Below are 24,399 nucleotides of genomic sequence, written 5' to 3'. Positions count from 1 at the left end.
CGTGGTAAGATGGTTTTTAATACCTTCAATTAGTGCTATACAATTTGACTGACTGAACCAGCCATGAAGTTTAATGAGGTTAATTAGTTCATCAGTTAGCTAATTTCAATTCACCGGTTAACATTTTTGAATTAAAAATTAAATTTCAAATTCTTAATTCGTAAAGTAGCATTGAAATGTAATGGCGTGGTTTTTAAATCGATGTTTTAAAAGAAAACATTAAATATATACAATATAACACGTGGTTCTCCCATGATAGGGTCCACAATTCTACACCGATCTTGATGAAATTTTTTTTACATATTCTTTAGCTAAAGAGCTCGGTTCAGTTCGAAAATGAGCTAAATTGGCCAGAAAGTTTAGAAGTTATGATCGTTTAAAGATTTTTTAATTTTTCAAAAAACTCAACTTCTCTTGATTTATCTTTAAATACCTTTTAACCCTAAAGAGATAATCTATTTTTGGTGATTGAATCTTTATGTCCATTCGATTTGCTTAAATTTAAGCTATGTTACTTAATCTTTTGATAATTTTTTCTAATACTTTGATGAATTTCAACATTTTCAGAAAAATAGAAAAAAACATTTTTTTTTTTACTTTCTCATTTAAGAACTTTCAAGTAATACATAACAGTTGAATCTTGTTAATATTTTTATGTAGCTTATCTATTGAGCTTTGTATTTCAGTACTATTTTTTTATATTAAACGAAAATTACCTTTTTATTTATTGAAATTTAGCTGTTGCATTTGTTCTTCCACTTTTTAATAAATTCATGTATCTGTTCCAATTCTGATTACTGCCGTGTAACACTTTTAAAATCTCAACATTAAAGTATACATAAAGTATTTTTTTTCTATTGACAAGCATAAATATAATTGATCTTATAAGCTTTAGATGAACCTTTAAACGCTGCTGTCTATCTTACGGATTTAAATAATTAAATGAATAACGAAAAATCTACTTCCATTTCGGCTGCCGAATGGTCTTTTTTAATTTTTATTGAGAGATCAGGAAGAATATAAAACATTCTATTTTTTAAAAATATTTTCTAATCACTTTTCTTAATCAAGAATCATCAGTATATCTACGACCTACAAACAGTGTATTTGTGAATCATTTTAACCGTTTATACTGCATTTCTATTGTGTTAGCATTGTAATTATACCGTCTTTATATAGTATAACTATGGTGACGGTTTCCTGGAACTAATGTATCTCCCGAAAAAATATTTTTATAAAATTTGATAGTACTTAATATCATCTTTTGTGAAACTGTATATCATTTTGTCCTAGCACAAATAATTTAGTTCAATCTTTAAATATTTCTTGGCCAAATAATAGTCAATCATGACATCGCGAGTTTACAATTTCTTTGGTATCTTGAAAAATATACTATCTATTCGTACGCAATAATCTTCGTGAGTCAGCGCAGTGGATAGTAGCTGAGACTTAGAATCGGAAGTACTTGGGTTCGAGCCCAGCAGTCGCCAGGCTTTTTTCATCAATAAAAACATTAATCGGTCCGTCCAAGTAATGATCCTCTTCCAATAGATCACATACAAGATAAAATTCAAGTTTTCTATTTTTGTTTGACAATCTAATATTTTTTTAATCATTTTATAAAATTTGTAGAAACTCTGTATACATTTAGTAGGATCACCGTATAAACGTCGTAGAAACATTGTATAAATTCAATAAAATCACAGTGTAAATACCACAAATAGAATTCTCGAATACGCTGTAAAAATACGGTAAATCTTCTTACTATCTACTATATTTATACACTGAGAGAAAAAAAAATTCAGGTAATTATTTTTCTTGCTTCTATAATTACTCTAAATAAGTAATTTTTTTATTAAATGAAATTGATAGTTCTCATATTATGAAAACTATTAAGCGTGAATGCGATTGTAATATCATTTAAAAAAAAAAAAAAATTATTAAAAATTGATTCCAATAGCGAGAAAATAAAGCAGTTAGAATTAAAAAGGCTGTTAGAAAAAAAAGTCTTAGTAGAAACCAATTGTCAGGATCTTCAAGCTATTGACGCCTATTCACAAGTAAAAAAAACAAAAACATTAAAAGTATACTAAAGTATTAAACTAATAAATTTCACTATATTTATTATTCACGTACTTCATTCATATTCTATTAATATTTTATGAAACGTTTATATTTATGAAAGTTATTCTGGTGAAAATAAAAAATTTATTTATGTTTTATTATAGAATAAGTTATATGAAGACGGATTTAAAATAAAACATAAGAAATTATTCATTTAATAAACATAAAAGAAACCTTTAAACATTGCCAAATAATAAAATAAAGTTTCTTTTAAAGACAATGATTGATTATTGAACTGACTGATACCATTTTATTTTGAATTAAAAAAATATTTCCAATAGTTTCATATAACTATATATTAGACTGTTTCAAATTAGGGGACTATATTTTTTTTTTAGAACATTAAAAAATCGAAAGGGTATCTTAAAATATGGTGACAATTAAAATTTGAGCTCTTAATATTGATATTTCGAGGTGGCTATTGATAATTTTCGATTTTTCATTTAGTAACATGGTAAAAAATACATAACTTCCGAAAAAATCAAGATACAAAAAATCTTTTCTCAAACATTTTGTAGCAAATTTACTGATCTACAAAAAAGGTCTTTTATGATTTTTGCATAAATTCAACAATTCACAAGATGTCCGACGTCAAAGTTGGACACAATTCGAAGAAATTGTTTTTGCTCGTTCTGAATTTTATACCATGTCAACCAATGAGAATTCAGAAATTTTCAAAACCGTTTTTTGTAGGAAATTGAATGCTCTACAAAAAAGTCTTTTATAATTTTTTGATAAATCCATTTGTTCAAAAGTTATTGGAGCTTGAAGTCAAGTTAGAGTAAATTTCGAGATCTTTTTACTTTTCCGGCGAAACTATCGGACTAATCATAAAATGTCATAAAATCTTTTTTATAGACAATTTTATTTTCTACAAATTAGTATCGATTAATTTTTTTCGGATTCGGCATAAGTTGCTAGTTATTTCCATTTTAATGTCGAGCTCCTAAAAAAATAATATTCTAATCGATTTTAAGAGTTTAGCATTAAAATGGAAATAACTAGAAACTTATGCCGAACCCGAAAAACCTTTACCAAAGATAATTTGTAGGAAATAAAATTGTCTACAAAAAAGATTCTATGACATTTTATGATAAGTCCGATAGTTTCATCGGAAAAAAAAAAAAAAATCTGGAAATTTTTTTTAATTTGACTTCAAGCTCCAATAACTTTTGAACAGATGGAATAATCAAAAAATGACAAGAGACTTTTTTTGTAAAGCATTCAATTTCCTACAATAAACTGTATTGAAAATTTCTGAATTCTCATTGGTTGACATGGTATAAAATTCAGAACGAGCAAAAACAAGTTCTTTGAATTTTATTAAACTTTGACGTCGGATATCTTGTGAATGGTTGAATTTATGCAAAAATCATAAAAGACCTTTTTTGTGGATCAGTAAATTTGCTACAGAATGTTTGAGAAAAGATTTTTTGTATCTTGATTTTTTCGGAAGTTATGTATTTTTTACCATGTTACTAAATGAAAAATCGAAAATTATCAATAGCCACCTCGAAATATCAATATTAAGAGCTCAAATTTTAATTGTCACCATATTTTAAGATACCCTTTCGATTTTTTAATGTTCTAAAAAAAAAAAAATATAGTCCCCTAATTTGAAACAGTTTAATATATATGGTCAGGGAATTTTTTAATTATTTGACTGGAATACTTAAAGAAGTCCGGGAATTTCAGTTTCAAAAATCTGTGGTCACCATGAATCAATATCTAAGATGACAAACATTGAAGAATAACAAGAGTTTATTAACAACACGATTTTTAATAAGCCACCGTGGCTCAGTACCATAAGTCTCGCGTGATCGGTCTAGTCTCGAATCTTACGTAGGGCAAAATTATTTATTCTTAAAAAAGTTTGTTAAGGCTCAAAACTAATCTGAACAACATTAGATAAAAGACGGCATAGCTAATATTTTTTTTTTGACAAAATCAAATTGTTTTAGTAGTATTAAGCAAGTTAACAAAATAAATCAAGCACTTTTTCTTTAAAATATACGTTTTTTTTTCTCTCAGTGCACTATCTACTATATTCATACTATATCATTACGGTAGTTAAACAGTATTGTAAAAACCGCGAGGGGAATTATATTGTAAATAAATTGTATATTAGAGTGTTTCAAAAAATCGACTTTTTTTTTTCTCGAAGAACATTGAAAAATTGATCGAATATCTCTAGACAAAGACCCTATTAAAATATGAGACCTTAATATTAATATTTAAAGGTGGCGATTCACGATTTTCTATTTTCCACTTAAATAACATGGGAAAAAAAAATTTTAAGTTTGGAATTTTATACCTCGGCGATGGCTTATTGAACAAAGAAGTTCAGGACATATTTTTGTCGAGAATTATACGCTCTACAAAGAAAGTCTTTTATTATTTTCTAATAAATCCATCCGTTCAAAAGTTATCCGAGCTCGAAGTCAAGTTGGAGTAAAATTCAAGATCAATCTACTTTTTCAGCGAAACTATCGGACTTATCATAAAATGTCATACAATCTTTTTTGTAGACAATTTTATTCCCTACAAATTAGTATTGATTAATTTTTTTCAAATTCTGCATTGTTTTCTAGTTATTTCCATTTTAATGCCAAGCTCTTAAATAAATAGTGTTCTGATCGATTTTAAGAACTTGGCATTAAAATAGAAATAACTAGAAAACAATGCAGAATTCGAAAAACATTAAACAATACTAATTTGTAGGAAATAAAATTGTCTACAAAAAAGATTATAATACATTTTATGATAAGTCCGATAGTTTCGCCAAAAAAGGAGAATGATCTCGAAATTTACTCCAACTTGACTTCGAGCTCGGATAACTTTTGAACGGATGGATTTATCAGAAAATAATAAAAGACTTTCTTTGTAGAGCGGTCGAAGTGGGGCTTGGATTAGGTCCCCCATGGTACCAATTCCATGTATTGGTGGACATGCTGCAGATTAGTGGCGAGTTACAGCCTGCACTCGTTACCCCAAAAAGGGTTTCTTCCACATTATACTCACTCGGGTTTAAGACAGCAGTTAAATAGACTTGCCCTCTGTTATTATTATTACCGAGTGATTATCACTATATGCTAGTGATAGTATTGTATACGGGCTATTACCCTTAGAATTTTAAGATGTTCAAAAGGGGTCGGCTTCGCCCACGCAGAGGTACCTTTTGGCTTCTTGCAACCACGGAGTTGCCGCATGTTACGGGTGCAAGACATGCGGGCACCGCTAACGGTTGGAGTACTGGTCCCAGAACCCGCGAAGAGGGTGGTACTTGCTAGTTTGGCGTCCCCTAGAGGGCGCCAAAACCACTTCTGGGAACTTGTTTGTTCAATAAGCCATCGCCGAGGTATAAAATTCCAAACTTAAAATTTTTTTTCCCATGTCATTTAAGTGGAAAATAGAAAATCGTGAATCGCCACCTTTAAATATTAATATTAAGGTCTCATGTTTTAACAGGGTCTTTGTCTAGAGATATTCTGTCGATTTTTCAATGTTCTTCGAGAAAAAAAAAGTCGATTTTTTGAAACACTCTATTGTATATGTGTGTTAATTTACTTTTATTAATTACAGCTTATTAAATACAGATAGTAAAAAAATATTATATATTCTTGATAACCATGAGTTATGTTTACTTAAAGCACAATATATTGAACAATTAACAGACTTAAAAGTGTGGGTTGGAACTTTAAATAATGAGACTGATAACTTTGTCAATAAAATTTTAAACGCTCATGTAAGAAATTTTAAACTTTTTTAAAATAATCTTTTAACAACAACTTGGATTCATTTTTTAATGAAAGTTATTTTCATGCGCAGGTGATAATAATAACAAGTGAATTGTTTAATGAGTTATTACAAAAGAAAAAAATATTAGGATCGCAAATAAACTTGATTATAATCGATCAATGCCAATTGCTGGTAGCGAATGATGATCTTAAACAAGCGTTAAAAATTGTTAAGTCAAATAAAAATAATTTATGTAGATTTATTGGATTAGCTGTCCCGCTTTTCGGATTAACCGAAGAACCTGGACGATTAAGCTTAGAAATTGAAAGATTTGAATCAACTTTTAAATGTCATGTTGAAACAACTAGTGACATTTTATCAATATTGAGGTAAAACAAAATATTATCAACATATATCATAAGTATTCTATGCCGGATCGGCTTATAGTTTTGTACAGTAGAATCTCCCTAATGTGACTCTCCATAGTGTTACACTCTCTCTAAATTTAACAAGATTCTCTCCCTAATGTTAACAATTCTGTCTCCTACTACGTTTTTTCGCGCGACCAATCAAAAAAAAGCTTAGTGGCGGGCAATTCGAATCCTTCCATCTACATCTATACGATTAAATCCTAATCTAAAAATGTATTTTTACGGCGTAGACCTGCGCACATAAATTTCAGAAAAATTACTTTTTTTACCGTGATTACAGTTTTTTGAATCAAAAAATAAAAAAAGTTTAAATCTTACAAAATTTTAATAAGATTGACAGGGATTACGCTTTTTAAAAAAATTTTTATCTAATATGGAAGAATTTAACCCATGTAAAAAAAAAAAAGTTCGACATGCTGAATTTCAAAATTTGAGACGATTGCGAACTTTTGTCGAACTTTTGCACTACCTCAATATGAATAGAAATACAAATATAAAAAAATTATAGGAGGATACTATTCCAGAAAATTTATTAATTTCTTACTAAGTTTCACAAATATTAAGAAGTCCCTCTCAAAACTGATAAGAATTTTTTCGATGAGTCTGAGAATTCGAAATTTTCGTTTTTTTTTTAACTTTGTGATTATTGCAAAAAAATTTTTCAATAGTTTTTGTCGATTTGAAAATCTTGTTTTTTCGGACTTTCAAGCTCATGAGAACTATTGGAATATTGTAAATTTTGATAAATTCTGTGACTCAAAATTTAATTTCTTCCATTTCAAAAAATCAGCAATTCCAAGCTGTTATACCAATCAGTATTAAATTAATAAACTTTCTAAAAATATCCTCGAATCATTGTTATTCCGATTTTCAATTCTATTCTATAATTTCTCTGTTTATATTTCCACTACTAAACTGGAAAAAATTTCGAACATTATCGAAAAATTTTTGGTAATTGTCTATATTCTAGCTGACCAGAATTTTCAATGTTTCAAATGCTTAATGAAGCTGAAGCTAGCGGCTAAGTTTGAGCAGCTAAAACATGAGACCCAGTGATGTATTAGTGGGATGTAGTGGGGCCCTAGAGTTCTTAAAAAATTTTCTAAACAAATCGAGAGACAGTGAAAGTTTTTCGTAGCAATTGAACTTGCAACTATAAACAGTGGAAGGGCCGGGGCATGTTCGACCCCTCCCCTTCCCAAGTTTGAAAATGAAAACAAACTTTTTTTTAAAAATTTTTTTCTAATTTTGAATTTATAAGCGATTTATAAACAAGCATTTTCGGTAAAATCAACCACTTCAGAAATTTCTAAAAAGTAGGAGTGGGGGAGGATGGAGGTGGGGCAGAGCGGTACCCCTGAAATTTCGATAAAAAAAATTTTTTTTTTTTCGTCTAATTACTACAAATCTGATATATTTGCATATTTTTAGTCCTACGCATGACTTCTGGGGCAAAATGGACCAGCTGAAAATTCTGAAAAAATCATTCTTCCATATCTTTATCGTCAAATTATAAAAAATTTAATATATTTATCGATTTTTCTCTAAAAAATTAAGAAACGCGTTTTTGGGTTCAAAATAATGACAAATAAGAAATATAGATTTTTTTTTTTTTTATTCAATAACAATTAGTAATTAAGCGAATCGAGGGGGAACGATTGATTACACATTGAAAAATTTTTTTTGAGTAATATAAAATCAAAAATAGTTGTCAAAAGAAGTAAATACATTCTTAATGATGCCAACAATTGAAAAAAACAAAAAAAATAATTATCGTTTTTTGGAGGGTGACCTCTCTGCCCCGCAAAAAATAAAAATTTTTTTTCAGAATTTCGGCATAATGTCCAATTGGTTCGAAATAGGACAAAAGTAAAGTGATCTGATGGTTGAAAGCCACAAGAAGTAATAATAATTGGCTTAGGAGGGCCGCGGTGCCCCATCCTCCCTTATTTTTTCGTATTGAACACAGCAAAAATATTGAAATTCATTGTAATTATTTTATCGGAACATTATGAAAATAATACAATCAAATTGATAAAAAAGGCTCAATAAATCATAACTTTAATTGCACAATTACACAGTAGAAAATGTTGTGGTTTTGTGTACAAAAATTCAGGGGTTAAATATATTATGTCAATTATTTGACACCATCAAGTGTGAATTTGATTAAAGTTGAATGTGTTATTTGATCTCAACAAGTTTTAAACTTGTATTATTGTCTGACACAAGTATAATGTGTTAAATTAGCATAAAAAATTGAGTGGACCATTTTGGACATTTGATTTGTGTCAAATTTAACACAAATTTTTCAACTGTGTATAATAAATTTTCCGTTGTATAACGATAGTAAAATGTACAATGTAGAATATTTTACTATTATAAGAGAAAAAGAATAACAAATAAAATTAATTCACCTTTTTCTATTTCTATGGGACCGAGGAAAGGAGCCCTTCTGCTAAAAATTAATATTTTTCTCATAATTATACATCATGAAAAGTTTGTTTAGTTAAATTACGCAACATTCTTAGGACCAAAAAGCTTTTTTTTTTAAGAAATTTTGTTCTCGTTCCACAAAATTTTTCTTTTCAATTCATAATGCAAACAATTTTTTAGAGCAAGTAGAAATTTTATTGAGCTGAGTCAAAATTGTTCGACCCAAGAAATTTTTTTTTTCTATACATGTATTACTTTCAGAATTTAAAATTTTTATTGAAAACACTTCGAATATTTATTTACTAAAAGAAAGTATCGATTTTAAAATTATAACGCTATCCATTTTTTTTTTTTAATGATCGATTTTATATAATTTAATTATTAATTTTATATTAAAGATCGTAATTATCAATTTAATGGATGATTTAAAACCGTAAGATGGACGGTGGAGTTTGAAGGTTCACCTATCATGGGAAATTGCCTATCTAGTTATTTGGCAATCTTCCATGATGTTCTATTATATTACATGACTTCGGATTCGCTTAAGAAATTGTGAAGTCATATTCTATAGCATCTGAAAATTAGATTTCAATAACAATAATATATATTTTTTTTTTTAACTAGTTAAATTCATTATTTAATTTCAAACGAAGCTAGAAATTTTGAATTTTGAATCATTTCCTAATCATTGTATTTAATTTTTGACAAGGTTCGTAAAACATTGAAATTTATGACTTGAGAATTTCTAATTATCCGTTTGAATATGTACTAGGAACTGATAATAATAAAACATCTTGTATGTATCTTTTATTAAAATCACTTTTAGATGGAATGTGATTTATCATTTATAAATTTTTTTCTAATAAGTAGTACATCGTAATACTTTCGTTCCTAGTACTTTTTGCTTTGATCAAAGAAAAAAATGTTTATTGGTGTTCTGAATAATAAGTTCATAGTTGTTTTACAATAAATAATTGCAATTTTCTCAGAACTCGTAGATTAATATAAATAATTTATGTATATTAGCCATTATATTTTTACTTGTTTACACTATTCATTCAAGTTTTTGCAAATGAATTTATACAATTACAATTTTTTTATGGTTAAAATACTATAATTTCAGTTCTTTAGCTCAAATGACGAATAATTTTTTGAATTTTAAAATTTTGAAACAAAAATTTTCTGACAGCGAAATGTAATTGGGTTACACTAAATTAATTAATTTGCTACAAGAACAATTTCTTTAATCTTACCTAAGCCAAACAGAAATTAACTGATTCTTCTTCTGCCAGTGAATTTAGTAGCAATAAAAAATTTTTGATAGTTGGAATAATTGCGGAATTAAAAAAGGGACAAGGGTTGTATCAATGATAACATTTTATTTTTGGTGTCAAATTTTTATGTTTTACATATATATATTCTTCCATACATTAATATTGAAAATATAAGATTATAATGATAAAATTTTTGTCAATATAGTATTTTTTTTATAATATTTAGTATTACTGTTTTTCACGATTTTATTTGCTACAGTATCACAATATTTTTTTTAATATTTACGTATGTGTAACTTAAACTATTTATTTTGCTAATACATCTGCAGCATAAGCTAATGTACTAGCCCAACCTGTAGGCGGTGTATTGTAGATCGTCAAAGATTTATCTGAAGTATACGTCTGCCTATTTCCTTTGTTTGCTTGATTGGAATACTTTCTTCTTCAAATACTAAATTGATATCGTGATCTTTACTTCCGTTATTTTTTATTAATACTTTGTGTATTGCTCGACGAGCATCTGACATATCTTCATTGTCAAACTCTATGGGCGCTGAATTGCAAATTATATAAGCCCACATACAAACATGCACACCGCAATTGTACCCATCACTTTGGTTTAAAATGTCCTTTGGCGCGTAAACTATCCATGGTTGTTTCGGAGTATCTTCTTCTTGGTTGCTTATAAATCCGTACACACTCACTATTTCGATAATTTTTTCGATCACATCATGTCTCCTGTGATTTCGCAAAAGCATTGAATTTTTTTTACTTCGCCAAGATGAATTTGAGTCCAAGAGAACTATGGATTTGTTGCAATGATCAACTAATACTAACACCCAATGCATAGCATTAACAATAACTGGTAACAGCCAAAATTTGAAATTATCATTACGCGTTTTAACCAACCAATTTTTGAAAACTTGACTCAAAAAATTATTACCTATCATGGTATCTGTTAATAATGAATCTATCAGGGCAATACTTTTACCAGCTTTCCTAGCTTCATTAACTTGTATGGAAATAAATGGATTAATTATATAATCTGTTAATCATAATTGATTTTGTTGTACATCGTTTCTGGGAGCTTGCAAAGTATTTAAGTCATCGATAGTTATATGCCCTGCTTAAAAAATCCGATAGATTCTTATAGCTGTATGTATAAGACCCTATACTTAACTATAGCACTTCTCATAGAACTCATTCATTCTTATAAAATTTCTATAGGAATTTATGAGGATCTATTGGATTCTATGAGATTTTCTAAACAGGGTGGTAACCATTGATTTGTAAAGACCTATATTTATCTAATTGGAGGTCGTCAATAGATAAAAATAAATGTTTCTTTTTTCCTCTACCGCGTTCTTTTGATTCTTCGGACAAAAATCTTTCATTACTACATTTTTTATTCTCAGTATCATTTGTTTGTTGATCTGGAATAATTTTAGATAATGTGAAAAAACTACACAGAAAAAAAGGATATCTTGGCGTAAGAAATTTTTTCTTGCCGCAAGAATATTTTTTGCAATTTTGAATGAAAACGAAAATTTTCTTGGATCAAGAGCAAAATTTTCTTAAATTTAGTCATCTTGGCATAAGATTTTTTTTTTATTCAACCAATATAATATATGTTTCTTGAAGTAAAAAATATTTTCTTAAAGTGAGAAAAATAAATATTTTGCCCCAATATATAATCAATTTTCCGAAAAGTAAAATATTCTTTCTTGAAGAATAATTTATTTTGAATCGAGATGATTTGTGACTCGAGTCAAGAATTAAAAGTACTCGATTCAATGGTAAGAAATATCTTGGCTTAAGTATTTGTTGTGTTGCGGCAAGTAAGCGTAGACGTTTGAACCAACAGCAACTGCGCTCACGGCTCAACGCAAAAATTCTCTTGGAAAAGCTGACTGTACTATACTAAAGTGGCGGTAGTTTAGACTCTATATTGTACAGTATGCTAACTAGATATGGGTAAAGTGAACGAATGTTCAGGAAATGGTCGGGTAGCATAACTCATAAAGCTCTCGCGTGATGCCGAATCGGTCTAGGTTCGATTCCTACCATGAGCAAACAATTTATTTTTCTCAATTCGTTCATAAGCCATTTAATCGAGAGAGTTTATTCCTTATCCTCTCTACTGTTGTATTGCCGTGTTCTAAATATACGCATACACTTTCCTGCTCGACAATATTTAATATTTATATTAGGTTAGATTCACTGAAAAATATAGGTCGATATATTTTTTTAAATAGAGTCATTTATTTTCTTGAATCGAGACTAGAATTTTTTTAAGTCAAGAAAAAAAATCATCAATGGGAGAATTTTATGTCTTCCGTTAAGTAAATATTTGCATGATTCAAAAAAAGTTATTTTATTAAGCTAAGATTATAATTTATTTAAATCAAAATTAAAATTTTCTCATTACAATAGACCGTTGTCTTGAGTCGATAATGTAGTTTTCTCAACTTGAGAGTAAATGTTCTTCTGCCATGCAAAAAAAGTTCTTGGTTTGAGATGTTGATATATATTGTGACAATTTACTATACTCACCAACCAAGACAGAAAAGTATCTTGTTTTGATAGTTTTTTTTACTTGGTTAGAAACAAAATATATTTGACTTGAAATAAATATTCTTAAACCAAGCTTATTTAACTTGAATTAAAATTTAATTATTCTTGATACAAATTTTTATAATATTAGTCGAAGAAAATGTTCTCGGATTAAAAAAACCCAATTACTCAGCCCAAGAATAAAAAAATGAAGGCAAAAATTATCTTGGGCCAAGTCAACCTTTTTTTCTGTGTATTTTCTTTTTTTTTATTGTATCTGGACCTTTCTTCCAAGTTTCTTCTACAATTGGATCATCTCGAATGTCACCTAGTTTTGTCAATTTTTAGTTTTTCTTTTTGTGTAATTTTAATTTATTTTCTTTTTTTTTGAGAACTCGGTTTGGCTTTCGTGGCTAATTTTTCTTGACTCGGGTCACTAACACCCAAGTTTCCAAACGAAGACCGTGTTTCAATTATTTTGCGTTCGAAAATAAAAGTCAATAAAATGTACGGAACTTAGAACTTTTACGAATAAAACTACGAATAATTCGCAAACACTGTCGTAGCAAATTTTTCTCGACTCAGGGCACTAACACCCAAGTTCCCAAACCAAGACCATATCTCAATTATTTTGCGTTCGAAAATAAGAGTCAATTTAATTTACGAGACTTATAACTTTCACGGATAAAACTGCGAACAATTCGCAAACACTATTTTGGCAAATTTTTTTTTACTCGGGGCACTAACACCCAAGTTTCCAAACCAAGACCGTGCCTTAATTATTTTGCGTTCGAAAATAAGAGTCAATTTAATCTACGGGACTTAGAACTTTCACGATTAAAACTGTAAATAATTTGCAAACCCTATTGTGGCAAATTTTTTTCGACTCGGGGAACTAGCACTCATGTTTTTAAACCAAAGCCGGGTCTCTAATACTTCGTAATCAAAACCTGAAATTTTTTCAATTTTCCGAAATTCGCAATCTTCTCTCTTAAATTTATTGTCTTTGCTTAGGGGACCCTTTGGCTCGAAAGCTCATCTTAAAAAGTAGGGAAAAAAATTTGAACTAATTTTAAAAAAATTTTTTTTTATAATTTTTGGGGGTGGTGGTTGTCCTGCCTTAGGAACAAAATTTTTTTTTTTTGATACAAATTTTTTTCTCGAGTCATCCATGTTGTCCTACGTATTACATATTGACTTAAAATATAATGAAAACATTACAGAGATCATAACTCGACGGAAAATAAAAAAAAAAAAATGATTTTTCGTTACATTTTTTTTTGTTTGAGTGGTTTATTTCACCCCACATATCAAAATAAAAAAAAAATTTTTTTATAATTTTTCGGGGAGGGGGCTGTCGTGCCCTAGAATAAGAAATTTCTTCCGATTTTTAGCAAAATTCCGACTCATTTTTCGAAATAGACAGAAAATAAACGCATTTGATGGTCAAAGGCCACAAAAATAAAAAATCGGCTTAAGGGGGCTGTCGTGCTCCGGGCTCCTCTATTTTTGCTATTGCAATTTTTCTTTCCGGTATGAACCTGTTATTTAGTTTACGATGTTTTATGTTTCGGGTATCAGGTAGTGTCAGTCTCAATTTGTGTAAAAAATAATTTTAAGGCACCTACGGGGCCCCTCTGCATTTCGGTACTGGGCCTTCGATATTAGCCGCTCAGTATTAGTCGCCAGCTTCGGCTTCATTCAAGTGCTTACACCTTAAATATCTATAATTAAATTATTTCCACGTGTTTAGCTACACGGCAGATTAAATTTTCTGTATGAGTTTTTTCTCTAATACTAGATATCTATCTGAACCTTGAAATTGAAGTGTGTAAAATTGATAAAAATAACAAAATCATGCTAATTTTCAAAAATAAATTTTTCTAATAAATATAAGTAATTTTATATAATACCGTAAGATGGACGGTAGTGATAGAAAGGTCTATCTAAGAGTTACAAATAATTTTTGAACTCTTGTAATAGTGAAGATCATCATATTTATGTTAATTCAGTATTTTTAATGTGTGCAACAGCTCACATAACATTTTGGTGCAAGTAGTTTGGATGGTATCTGCCTCCTTCTGCTAGTATAGTGTCTGGCTGAAGCCCACAACACTGTTTTACGCCGGCGCATACTAGTAAAAGATGCAAACTGGCATATATCTCAAGGTTGGTGGTTGACTTAACAGTCAGTACATTGAACAATAAGAAAGTTATATCATTTGGTGCAGTATAGCACGGAACATTGAAAAATATCAAAAAGAAATTAATATATCATGTTTATATTATTGAACGGATTTAATATAGTGGAAACCTAAAACATGCAAACCTTCTCAATAAGACAATTTATAGATAAATTGAGAAAAATATAGGTAGCCCGAAGTGGGAATCGAACCCAGACCATGTCGATATCGCGCCGAGTGCTCTACCAGTTGAGCTATTCGGCACTATACTATATTCCGTTCAATTTGTTAAGGTTATAACCTTATTATAAACACCTGAATATTGACGATTATTTTATACTTAATTTAAGCAAATAAGGTAAATGTCCCAATACTGGAAAGGGACCCAATACCGGAACGATTTGATAATCATTATATTATATTTCAACTCGTACGCGATGAAACTAAATAAAACTTTCTTTATTTGAAACCTTAATCTTTCAGTTAAAAAATAAGATATAAAATAGATTTTAGAAAATATTTAAAATATGAAAAAAAAAATGTTAATTAGAGCAATAGTCTTGGATTCATGACTTTTTCATGTCTCTTAATGGTTTTGCTAAGAAATCAGTCAATGGTCTTAAGCTTATAGAAAATGGATAGAATTACTTTTCAATAATTTTTTTTTTGTATATGCATCTTGAATGACATAAAATTCAAGAAAACAGATTAAAAATATGAAAAAAATAGTATTATTATATTAATTTTACTGTTCGTCTATTGGTGCACCAAAATGAACCCGTGCCCAGTACCGGAACAGCCAATCATATTAATGTTATAGATAGACATTAACGGTGAGTTTTATTGACTGGCTAAATCAAGTACAATATTAATTATTATTGGAGCCCTAATATTTAATGCAGTATGTATAATTTTTATAAAAATAGATTAAGTATAGATAAACTCTAATTTAAATCATAAAAAATAAATTTTTGTTTTTATTTTTTTTTTTTCTTTAATTATTTTTCTAGTATAACCTCAAATGATTTATTTTGTTTCTATTCTTTAGTTCAAAATATTTATTTTCATTAAATATTCAATCATTTTAAAATTTTAAATAAATTTTACATTATCTGTGTGATATAGCAGACATCAGACAAATTTAAAATTATTAATAAATCGAGTAAATAATAAATAATATAAAATTTAAAAAAATGCAAATTCAAAAAATTTTAAAATTAATAGTGCTTTTTTTGTAAATATTATTGTTTTAATTATTTATCTTATTTATTTATAATTTTAAAGTTGTCTGATGTCTGCTACATTCATACTCGTTTTACATTAATATTATTCAATAATTATTAATATTTTCACCATGAATGAATGCAAAAAATAACTTATTTTATTTACTGTTCCGGTATTAGGACAACCGAATTCCCGTATTGGGACAAGGCTATTTCAGCGTCCCGGTATTGGGTCTTTTGGGTGTCATAGAAAAAAAATTATTTTTTATATTAAATTTAAAAAAATGAACCAATTTGATTATTTTTGCATTGATAAATGTCTATTCTATATGATGTAATAAATTATTTTGGTTTATAATTTATTTGAATATTTTTAAAACGATAAAAATCAGTCATATACCCTTCGTCGTTCCGGTATTGGGACATTTACCTTATGTCGTCATTCGCTGACAATTGCATGATGACCAACCTGGTTTCATTGCTAATTGCTTACAATAAGGGTTTTGCTAATTTAAACATGGGAGAATCCCACTTCTAAACATTTACCAAATTTTTCGATAATATTTCAGAAATTAAATTTTAAATCACAGAAATAATCAAAATTTACAATATTTCAATAACTCTCATGAGTTCGAAATTCGAAAAAAATCTGTAAAAATCGAGCTTTCATGTTGACAAAAACTGTTGAATAAACTGTAAAAATTTGGGACATTTCCGCGATTTGAATTGATTTTTTTTTAATTCTAAAAAAGTTCGAAAAAACCGATAATTCTGAGATTTTTTAATGGCTTTTTGATATTTGAGAAATTTAACAAGACGAAAACAAATTTTCTAAAAACTTCCTCGTAAAATTTTCATTTTATCTTCCAATTCTATCCTGTAATTTTTTTTATATTTGTATTTCTATTAAGGTGGACAACTAGTGTGCAATTTTGAAAAATAAATTTTTTTTTTACGTATTTCGATAGTCTATATCATAAAGAAATAACATACTACAACTTCTAGTGCATATCTGAAATATGCACAAGAAAAAAAAATTAATATTTTAAACAATGAATAAGAAATTTATGAGGATAAATGAAGATAAATGAGGGTGGATGAATATGGGTGGAGATGAATGAGAATAATAACATGGATTTTTCTATCCATTCCCATGTGTATTTCTCGGTTTTTGGCGTCAGAAATCACTCATTGTAAATTTCAAATTCCACTCCGCCGTCCATCTTACGGCATTAAATAGATTAATATTTTAGACAATGAATGAAATTTATGAGGATAAATGAGGATGGATGGAGATGGGTGAAGATCTGATATCTCGAATAGTTTTTTTGAGTTACAGCTATCTGAAGAGCAGCCGCTATCGGTTCTCGAAAAAACATTTTTTTTATGATTTTTCCAGCATCCAGCACCTTATTTTACTGTCAGGAATATTTTTTTCTGCTTTCAAGGAATTTGAAAATTTATTAGCATCCAACGTTCAGAACTTAAGTTTATCTAAGTAGTCTCAAATTTTGAAGTTCGATGTGTCGAACTTTTTTCCAACTTTTTTGAATTTTTATTTTTTATGCATGCACAGAAAACATTTTTACATTTGTTTTTGTCCTAAGACAATTTTTTTTTTTTCAATAAGGCTAAAAATTATCGGTCTAGTAGATTTCGAAATTACAGTAAAATCTCCGTAATGTTAACACTCCTGTCCAGGACCATTTCGTAATGTTAACAAATCTTGTCGTCCCCACCATACCAATACTCATGTCTTATGTGCGCAGGTCTGCGCCGTAAAAATGCGTAACGTACGAAAAAAAAAAAAAATACATTCTTAGGTTAGGATTTAATCGTATAGGTGTTGTTAGGAGGATTCGAATTTCCCGCCACTAAGCTTTGTTTTGATTGGTCGCGCGAAAAAACGTAATAGGAGACAGGATGGTTAACATTAGGGAGAGTCTTGTTAAATTTAGAAAGAGTGTAACACTACGAAGAGTCACATTAAGAAGATTCTACTGTAAATACGATCTTTAATGCAAGAACTCATTGAATAGACATTTAAAAATTAAAAAGAAAAATATTTTATGTCTACTCATTGATTTTTTTTTTTTTGAAGTTAGCAAGATGTCCTAGGGTGCGCTTTCGCATAATAAAAATAAATTTTCAGATTTTCAATTAATCTGTTTTCCAGGTATAGCTCAAAACCAAAAGAATATGTTGTTGAATATAAAACTGGAACAAAGGGAACATTACACAATGTACTTGAAAAAGTAATAGTAGATGCAATGAATTTTTTAGACGATCATCGGTATGATCCAACGGAAATTTATCAAGACGAATTTCTAGAGGACATTCAAAAAATTCCTGATCCAACCGCAAAGCCCCGTGAAATGTTACAAGATTTTTCAATTATACTTGAAACTTTGGGCCCATGGTGTGCAGATCGTGCGGCATTATCTCTTTTAGTTTTAGCTGAAAAACTTAAAATTAAAACACCGTATGAACGGCATTACCTACTGCTTAATATGATAGCATCTGTTATGATAAAAATTCGTGCAATTTGTGATTACGAATTCCGAAACATTCCTGAAAAAAGTAAAATTTTAAATTACTCGTCACCTAAAGTACACCGCTTGTTAGAAGCGCTCAAAACATTTACTTCTTTTCATGATAAGAATAATAAAAAATGTATTAGTAATAGCAAATGTGTGCCATGTAAGTATCACAAGTTTTAAATATATTTTATAGTAAGAGAAAAAAATAAATATTTTTAAAAAATAGTTGATTCAAGTATTTCAGTTACTTGAATAGTGCTAAACAATTATTTTCTTCATTAATGTTAAATAATTACTTTGTTCAAATAGGGGAGAGGTGCTGAAGTTGTAACAAGGGGCAGTTGTAATACGCAATGAAAAATTATTAAAATAACTAAAAATTATTATTATTCTTTTTTTAACTTGTTCAAAATAATAAATTATTAATTAGATCAAAGTTTCAGCTATTAATCTTGTTCTGATATTAAAATATTGAGAATTGTTGAAAATACGCGTGAAAACTTTTTTTTGTACGCTTCACAATTTTTTTAATAACAAATTTGTTTTCTAATGTTATGATGTGAGACTTGCATTCATACTTTAAGGGACATATCAAGAATATTGTATAATCGAATTTTATATCAATTTACTGATTTTTGTTATTGTAATTAGGTTTTTATTAATAATTCTGCGCGAGGGTCAATTGTAACACTCAGAGTCGTGTATGGGATCGGCGCAAACTGGATGCGCCACAAATCTACTCAGGGATAGTGTAGTTTTAATATTTATAAATGTTTAATAATTTACATTAAAGATACAAATATATGTGCTACTTTAAGTTTAAATACTTGATTTTAAGAGTTAATTAAGTATAATAATAGGTATTAAGACTGAATAATAAAAGCAATTTGGTGAAAAATATCTATTTCGTTGCGTGTTACAACTGCCCCTGCACTGTGTTACAAGTGCAGCCCACGCGCACCACCATCTTGGCCTCCGACTTTAGTTAAATAAATTGATTTTTTAATAAGTTAACATTGACTTTTTACTAATTTACCAAGTCAGTCACATAAAAGATACTATCAGCTAACTTTCTGACAGTTTTTAAGTTTCCTTTCTTAAAAAAAAAAAACAAATGGAATCGAAAAAATAAAATTTTTTCTTACAACTGCAGCACATCTCTCCTAGTTTATTTACTTGCTTAATGTTAACAAAAAAAAAATTTATTCTGTCAAAAAAATATTATTTGACGACTTTTTTTACCGGATGTTACGGAAACATTTGGTTGCTCTAAGTAATAGATGCTTCTAGAAATTTATTGTTAAAGTACAGTGAAAAATAATCATTTGAATTTTATTTTTTTCCCTCAGTGCAATCAATTACAATTATTTAAGTATCATTTTTTACAGATAACTTTAATAAAAATTTTATTAATATTCAAGACCGAAATACGAATAAAATAAATCCTAGACAATTCCATAAAACAAAAATATCTAAGTTTTCACGACCCTATCGTAATATTACAGACCCTGATTTACTTTGTGGTATTGTATTTGTAGACAAAGGATTTACTGCTAAAATTTTGTTTTACTTGTTGTATGTAAGTACCGTTTATAAATGCAAAGTTTAAATAAAAATAAAAAATTTTTCATATCATTAATGTGAATATTAATGTTCTTATCAGTATTTAAAAAATTTTTTCAATAGGAAATCGCTAAATGTGATGATGATTTAAATTATTTATCGCCTCTTTATACAACTGAGAGAACTCATGAAGAAAAGACAAATTGTCAAGATCCTGAAATGGAACATCGGAAGCAAGAAGAAGTTTTGAAACGTTTCAGGATTCACGAGTGTAATTTACTTATCGCCACAGCAATTTTGGAGGAAGGTAAGATGTCTCAATTAGTACAATAATTCCTAAATTTCTCACTAAGAAAATTGAAAACTTTTGAACAGATTAACTGATTTAGATCTTTAACATCGTATTCGAAGCGGTTTATTAATTTCTAGGTCCTGTGAGAAATTGAGCTTGATCGGTACAATACACTCAGAAAATTAAGTAATTGTGTTTATTTTGCTAAATTTCGAATTCCAATCATCTAGAATGATTGGAACGTTTTTCTATGCAAAAATAGTTAGTGTTATAATTTTTTTAAATAGAATTAATAACTATTGGATGATAACTTCTGCAATAAATTTCGTAACATTACTATCAGGACGGTAACAACTACCACCAGGATGATAACAGTTACTATCAAGGATGGTAATTAATATTATTGATTGCAATGAAAAAATTGATCGGAAATTTAATAATTTTTCGGAACTGACTTAAAAAAGTGGTTCGGTTGACACTATGAGCCTGAAGTTCCTAACGTTTGATGCCAACGAATTTTCAAATTTATTAAAATCAGAAAAAAATATTCCTGACAGTAAAATAAGATGCCGTATGTTGGAAAAATTAGAAGAAACTACCTTTGGATACCGGAGGCCGAGTACGTCCCACCCGCACAAATCAAGGTTTTGAATTTAATAATCTGAAAAAAATACTTGTACGCTTTTGTTCACTGCGAAAAAATTACGAAGGGTCTATTACATTTATATTAACTCAGAAAAAAATCCCCGTCACGCTCCGTGCTTCGGAACCCAGTCAATCTACTCATGAATGTCTCTGGTGACATTTCAAAAACCCGAACAAAATACTCGTACGCTTTTGTTCACTGCCAAACAATGATAAAGGGTCTGTTATACTTATATTAACTCAGAAAAATATACGTGGGTGGATTGACTAGGTTCCGGAGCACGGAGGGTATTCAAGATTTTTTTCTGAGTCAATATAAGTGCAATAAACTATGCATAATTTTTTCGCAGTAAACAAAAGCGTACGAGTATTTGGTTCAGATTTTTAAATTCGCAACCTTGATTTGTGCGGGTGGGATTTAGCCTTGTGACGTCGGGATCGAGCAAGAAAATATTCAGTTAAAAGTTTATTACAATTTGTTCATACAGAATAAAATTTTATTTCTCGCCCAAAGCAACTCATTCGGTAGTTTTTTTTTTGTTGTTTCTTATCTTAAACAGCTGCACAGAAGGTTGACAAAGAAAATTCTAATCAGACCACCAAATGCAACCGCGTGAGCCGAACACTACTATATTAGAAAAGTAACAGAGGTATAACTTAACCGATGAGTCAGTATCTAGTACAAAGAGTCTCCTACCGCGACTCTTTGCCTCCCGCAAAGTGCCATCAAATTTCAACTAGTCTCTGGTTGCCGAGACATCCGGTCTTTTGTTCAATCAAGAGCCGATCCATATTCTAATATTTTTTATACATGACAATATATATATTGCTCTTCAATAAAAAGAATATAAAATCACGGTAACGTCTTTAATACTAGTTTTTTTTGGCAGCTGTGACAATATCGAGACCGACGGCTCATTTCGTAGCCAGAATACATAAAAAATGCATCCAGTATAGCAATCAGACAATAAAAGTCGACAGTCTCATTGCCCATACCCTTGACCCCCTTCTCCAGCCTATAAAACTCGCTTAACAAAGTCTTTGATAAAGCCGCTAGCTAATTAACCGTAAAGCTTTTTGCGTTAAGAGCGAACTCTTCACGTTTCGTCTTAATTACCTTACCTATCCATCAAATCTATAGTCACCTGACTTGATGCCCCTACTCCTCATACCTAGTTCCGAGTCCCGAAATAGGAAACTCCCCCTCCTAATGGCACTGCCCAACTACTTCCTCTATTGTATTCTATCTTCGATCTACCACTCACGCTATCACTATATTGAACCGCCCTTCTCTAACGATCACAATTCTGGGAATAACCGCTCATGATTTTCTGATTGATTACTCTCTTATTCAAGGGACCTATGTGGTTATCTCCCTTATCAAAGAGTCATGATGTCCAGCCAACCACCGATAAGCTGAATGTGCATTGGTCCCCCAAAAAAACTAGAGCACTTACGCTTGTAATTTACTCCTTTCTCCATTAGCCTCCCGTAATTACCAAAACCGCGAAGGTATATAAGGAACAAGTCGTCTCCATTGTGTGCTGGTGCTGGCTCGCTTAAGTCATTACACGTCTTGCCTTTTGCGTTTTATATGTCTTAATATCGATACTAGTCGTCCTACGTCCCGTCAAGTAAAACCGGAAATTCTAATAACTACTTAAACTCTTCTAAATTTATTCAGTCTCGAACGTCCAGTCTAATCATTTAATACTATTCCAACGAATTAAGGTGCGGCTTAATTCCAAGTCGCGGATTTCCCTTCCCTTATTTAAAGAATAGGGAAGATTCTAACTTGTTCATAGAGTCGTTAATTATTAAATTCAGAACCTCATAATTCGGCCACTTTTCTTGAAGATGAGGCCCTGTTTAGTAACTTCAATTATATTCATAAAACAGACAATTATCTTTCGGTTCGGAACTCGCGATTGCAAGTGTAGTGCGGGTCAAATTAGAAATTGCCTAACCTTCTGTTCAAGTGTTAATTTAAATTCTAAGAATTAGTAAAAGTGAATTCTGAACGATCCAATACTGTCCAAAAAGGATCAACCAACGTGATCACCTCCGCTCAACGCAAATCAAAAGGGTCCAACTCGCCACGGGGTGTCCAACCAATTGTCCAGTCAACACATAGCTACAGTAGCCATCACCTGTTGTATTTTAATAACAAACATCTTGAGACTCAATAAAAACTACCTGTATCTGTAAGTTCTGACATTTTTATTCTAACATTAAGAAAAGTATACATATTCAAGACCCATTATCCATGCTCAGAGCCGAATAACGTGGTCCCCGTTACCCGAGTAAAGGACAAGTGTCTTGACTCGAAATTAAGGGACTGTCGTATGTTATGTCTGTCTGGACGTAACAGCCTCCGGTGTTCAGAGGTAGTTTCTTCTAATTTTTCCAACATCCGGTACCTTATTTTACTGTCAGCAATTTTTTTTTCTGCTTTCAATGAATTTGAAAATTCGTTGGCATCCAACGTTAGGAATTTCAGGTTCATGTTGGCACTCAGAATTAGTGCATATTCACTTATTTCACTTATTCATGTTTAGAGAGTAGAGTTCCAATTAAAAACTCCGATTGAATCTAATTGAAAAATTCTAATCAGATTTAATCGGAAATTTTCGATTGAATTTAAATCGGACAATTAACCGGAAAAAATTTATTATTTTCCTATAAAATCTGATTAGGATATTTTCATTGGTTTCAATTGGAAAATAAAAATAAAAAACCATTATCTTCTGATAAAATTCGATTACAATATCTCTATCGGATTTGATCGCATTCAATCCGAAAATAATGAAAAAATGAATTTATTATTTTTCGATTAAATCTGATTGAAAGTCAATCAAATACTTGAAACACTCTCATACTATTTTAATTTAATGTTTGTTTCTGATGGAATCTGATAGAAATTCGATTGAGTTTCAATCAGATTCAATCCGATTGTATTTTTAATCAGGGCAATTAGCAGTCAAACGAAATGTGGTAAATAAATTTTAGTCTACAAACTTTGAAAATTCGAATTATAATATTGACATCGATTTTACTGAAATTTATTTAAAGAATTTCGTGTTAAGGGCAGGGGGGGTATTGTCTAAGGATGCCCTTAATGTATTTTATTTAAAGAATCACTAATTTTTTGTAATTATGTCTAATTATTGATTAACACTCTTCATTTATATTAAATTATTAATGTGATCTTTAATTTTTAGGAATTGAAATACCAAAATGTAATTTTGTAATGCGATTCAATTTTCCCAAAAGCTATCGATCTTATGTTCAATGTAAAAGTAGAGCAAAAGCTGTTGATGCTTTACATGTGCTCTTAGTAGAAAATTCAACCTCTAAAGAATGTGTATGGAAATTGTCACAATATCATTACATAGAAAAT

General features: G+C 29.6%; 1 protein-coding gene across 4 annotated transcripts in view; it reads left to right on the top strand.

Moving 5' to 3' along the window:
* LOC103568999 (endoribonuclease Dcr-1) overlaps positions 1-24,399 on the top strand; it is a 39,876-nt gene that overhangs the window by 2,110 nt on the left and 13,367 nt on the right. For 2 of the 4 annotated variants that reach the window (XM_053738538.1, XM_014441380.2), the window contains exons 4-9: positions 5,707-5,869; positions 5,953-6,251; positions 18,136-18,659; positions 19,888-20,078; positions 20,186-20,369; positions 24,221-24,399. In XM_053738538.1, coding sequence (XP_053594513.1) covers positions 5,707-5,869; positions 5,953-6,251; positions 18,136-18,659; positions 19,888-20,078; positions 20,186-20,369; positions 24,221-24,399 — 1,540 coding nt within the window. The remainder of the gene's footprint in view (positions 1-5,706; positions 5,870-5,952; positions 6,252-18,135; positions 18,660-19,887; positions 20,079-20,185; positions 20,370-24,220) is intronic. The other 2 variants (XM_014441382.2, XM_053738539.1) reach the window with 1 other exon arrangement.

The sequence above is a fragment of the Microplitis demolitor genome, chromosome 4, assembly GCF_026212275.2.
Source record: "Microplitis demolitor isolate Queensland-Clemson2020A chromosome 4, iyMicDemo2.1a, whole genome shotgun sequence".
Taxonomy (NCBI): Eukaryota; Metazoa; Arthropoda; class Insecta; order Hymenoptera; family Braconidae; genus Microplitis; species Microplitis demolitor.
Note: the sequence above shows the minus strand (reverse complement) of the source record. Positions and strands in the feature narration are given on the sequence as shown.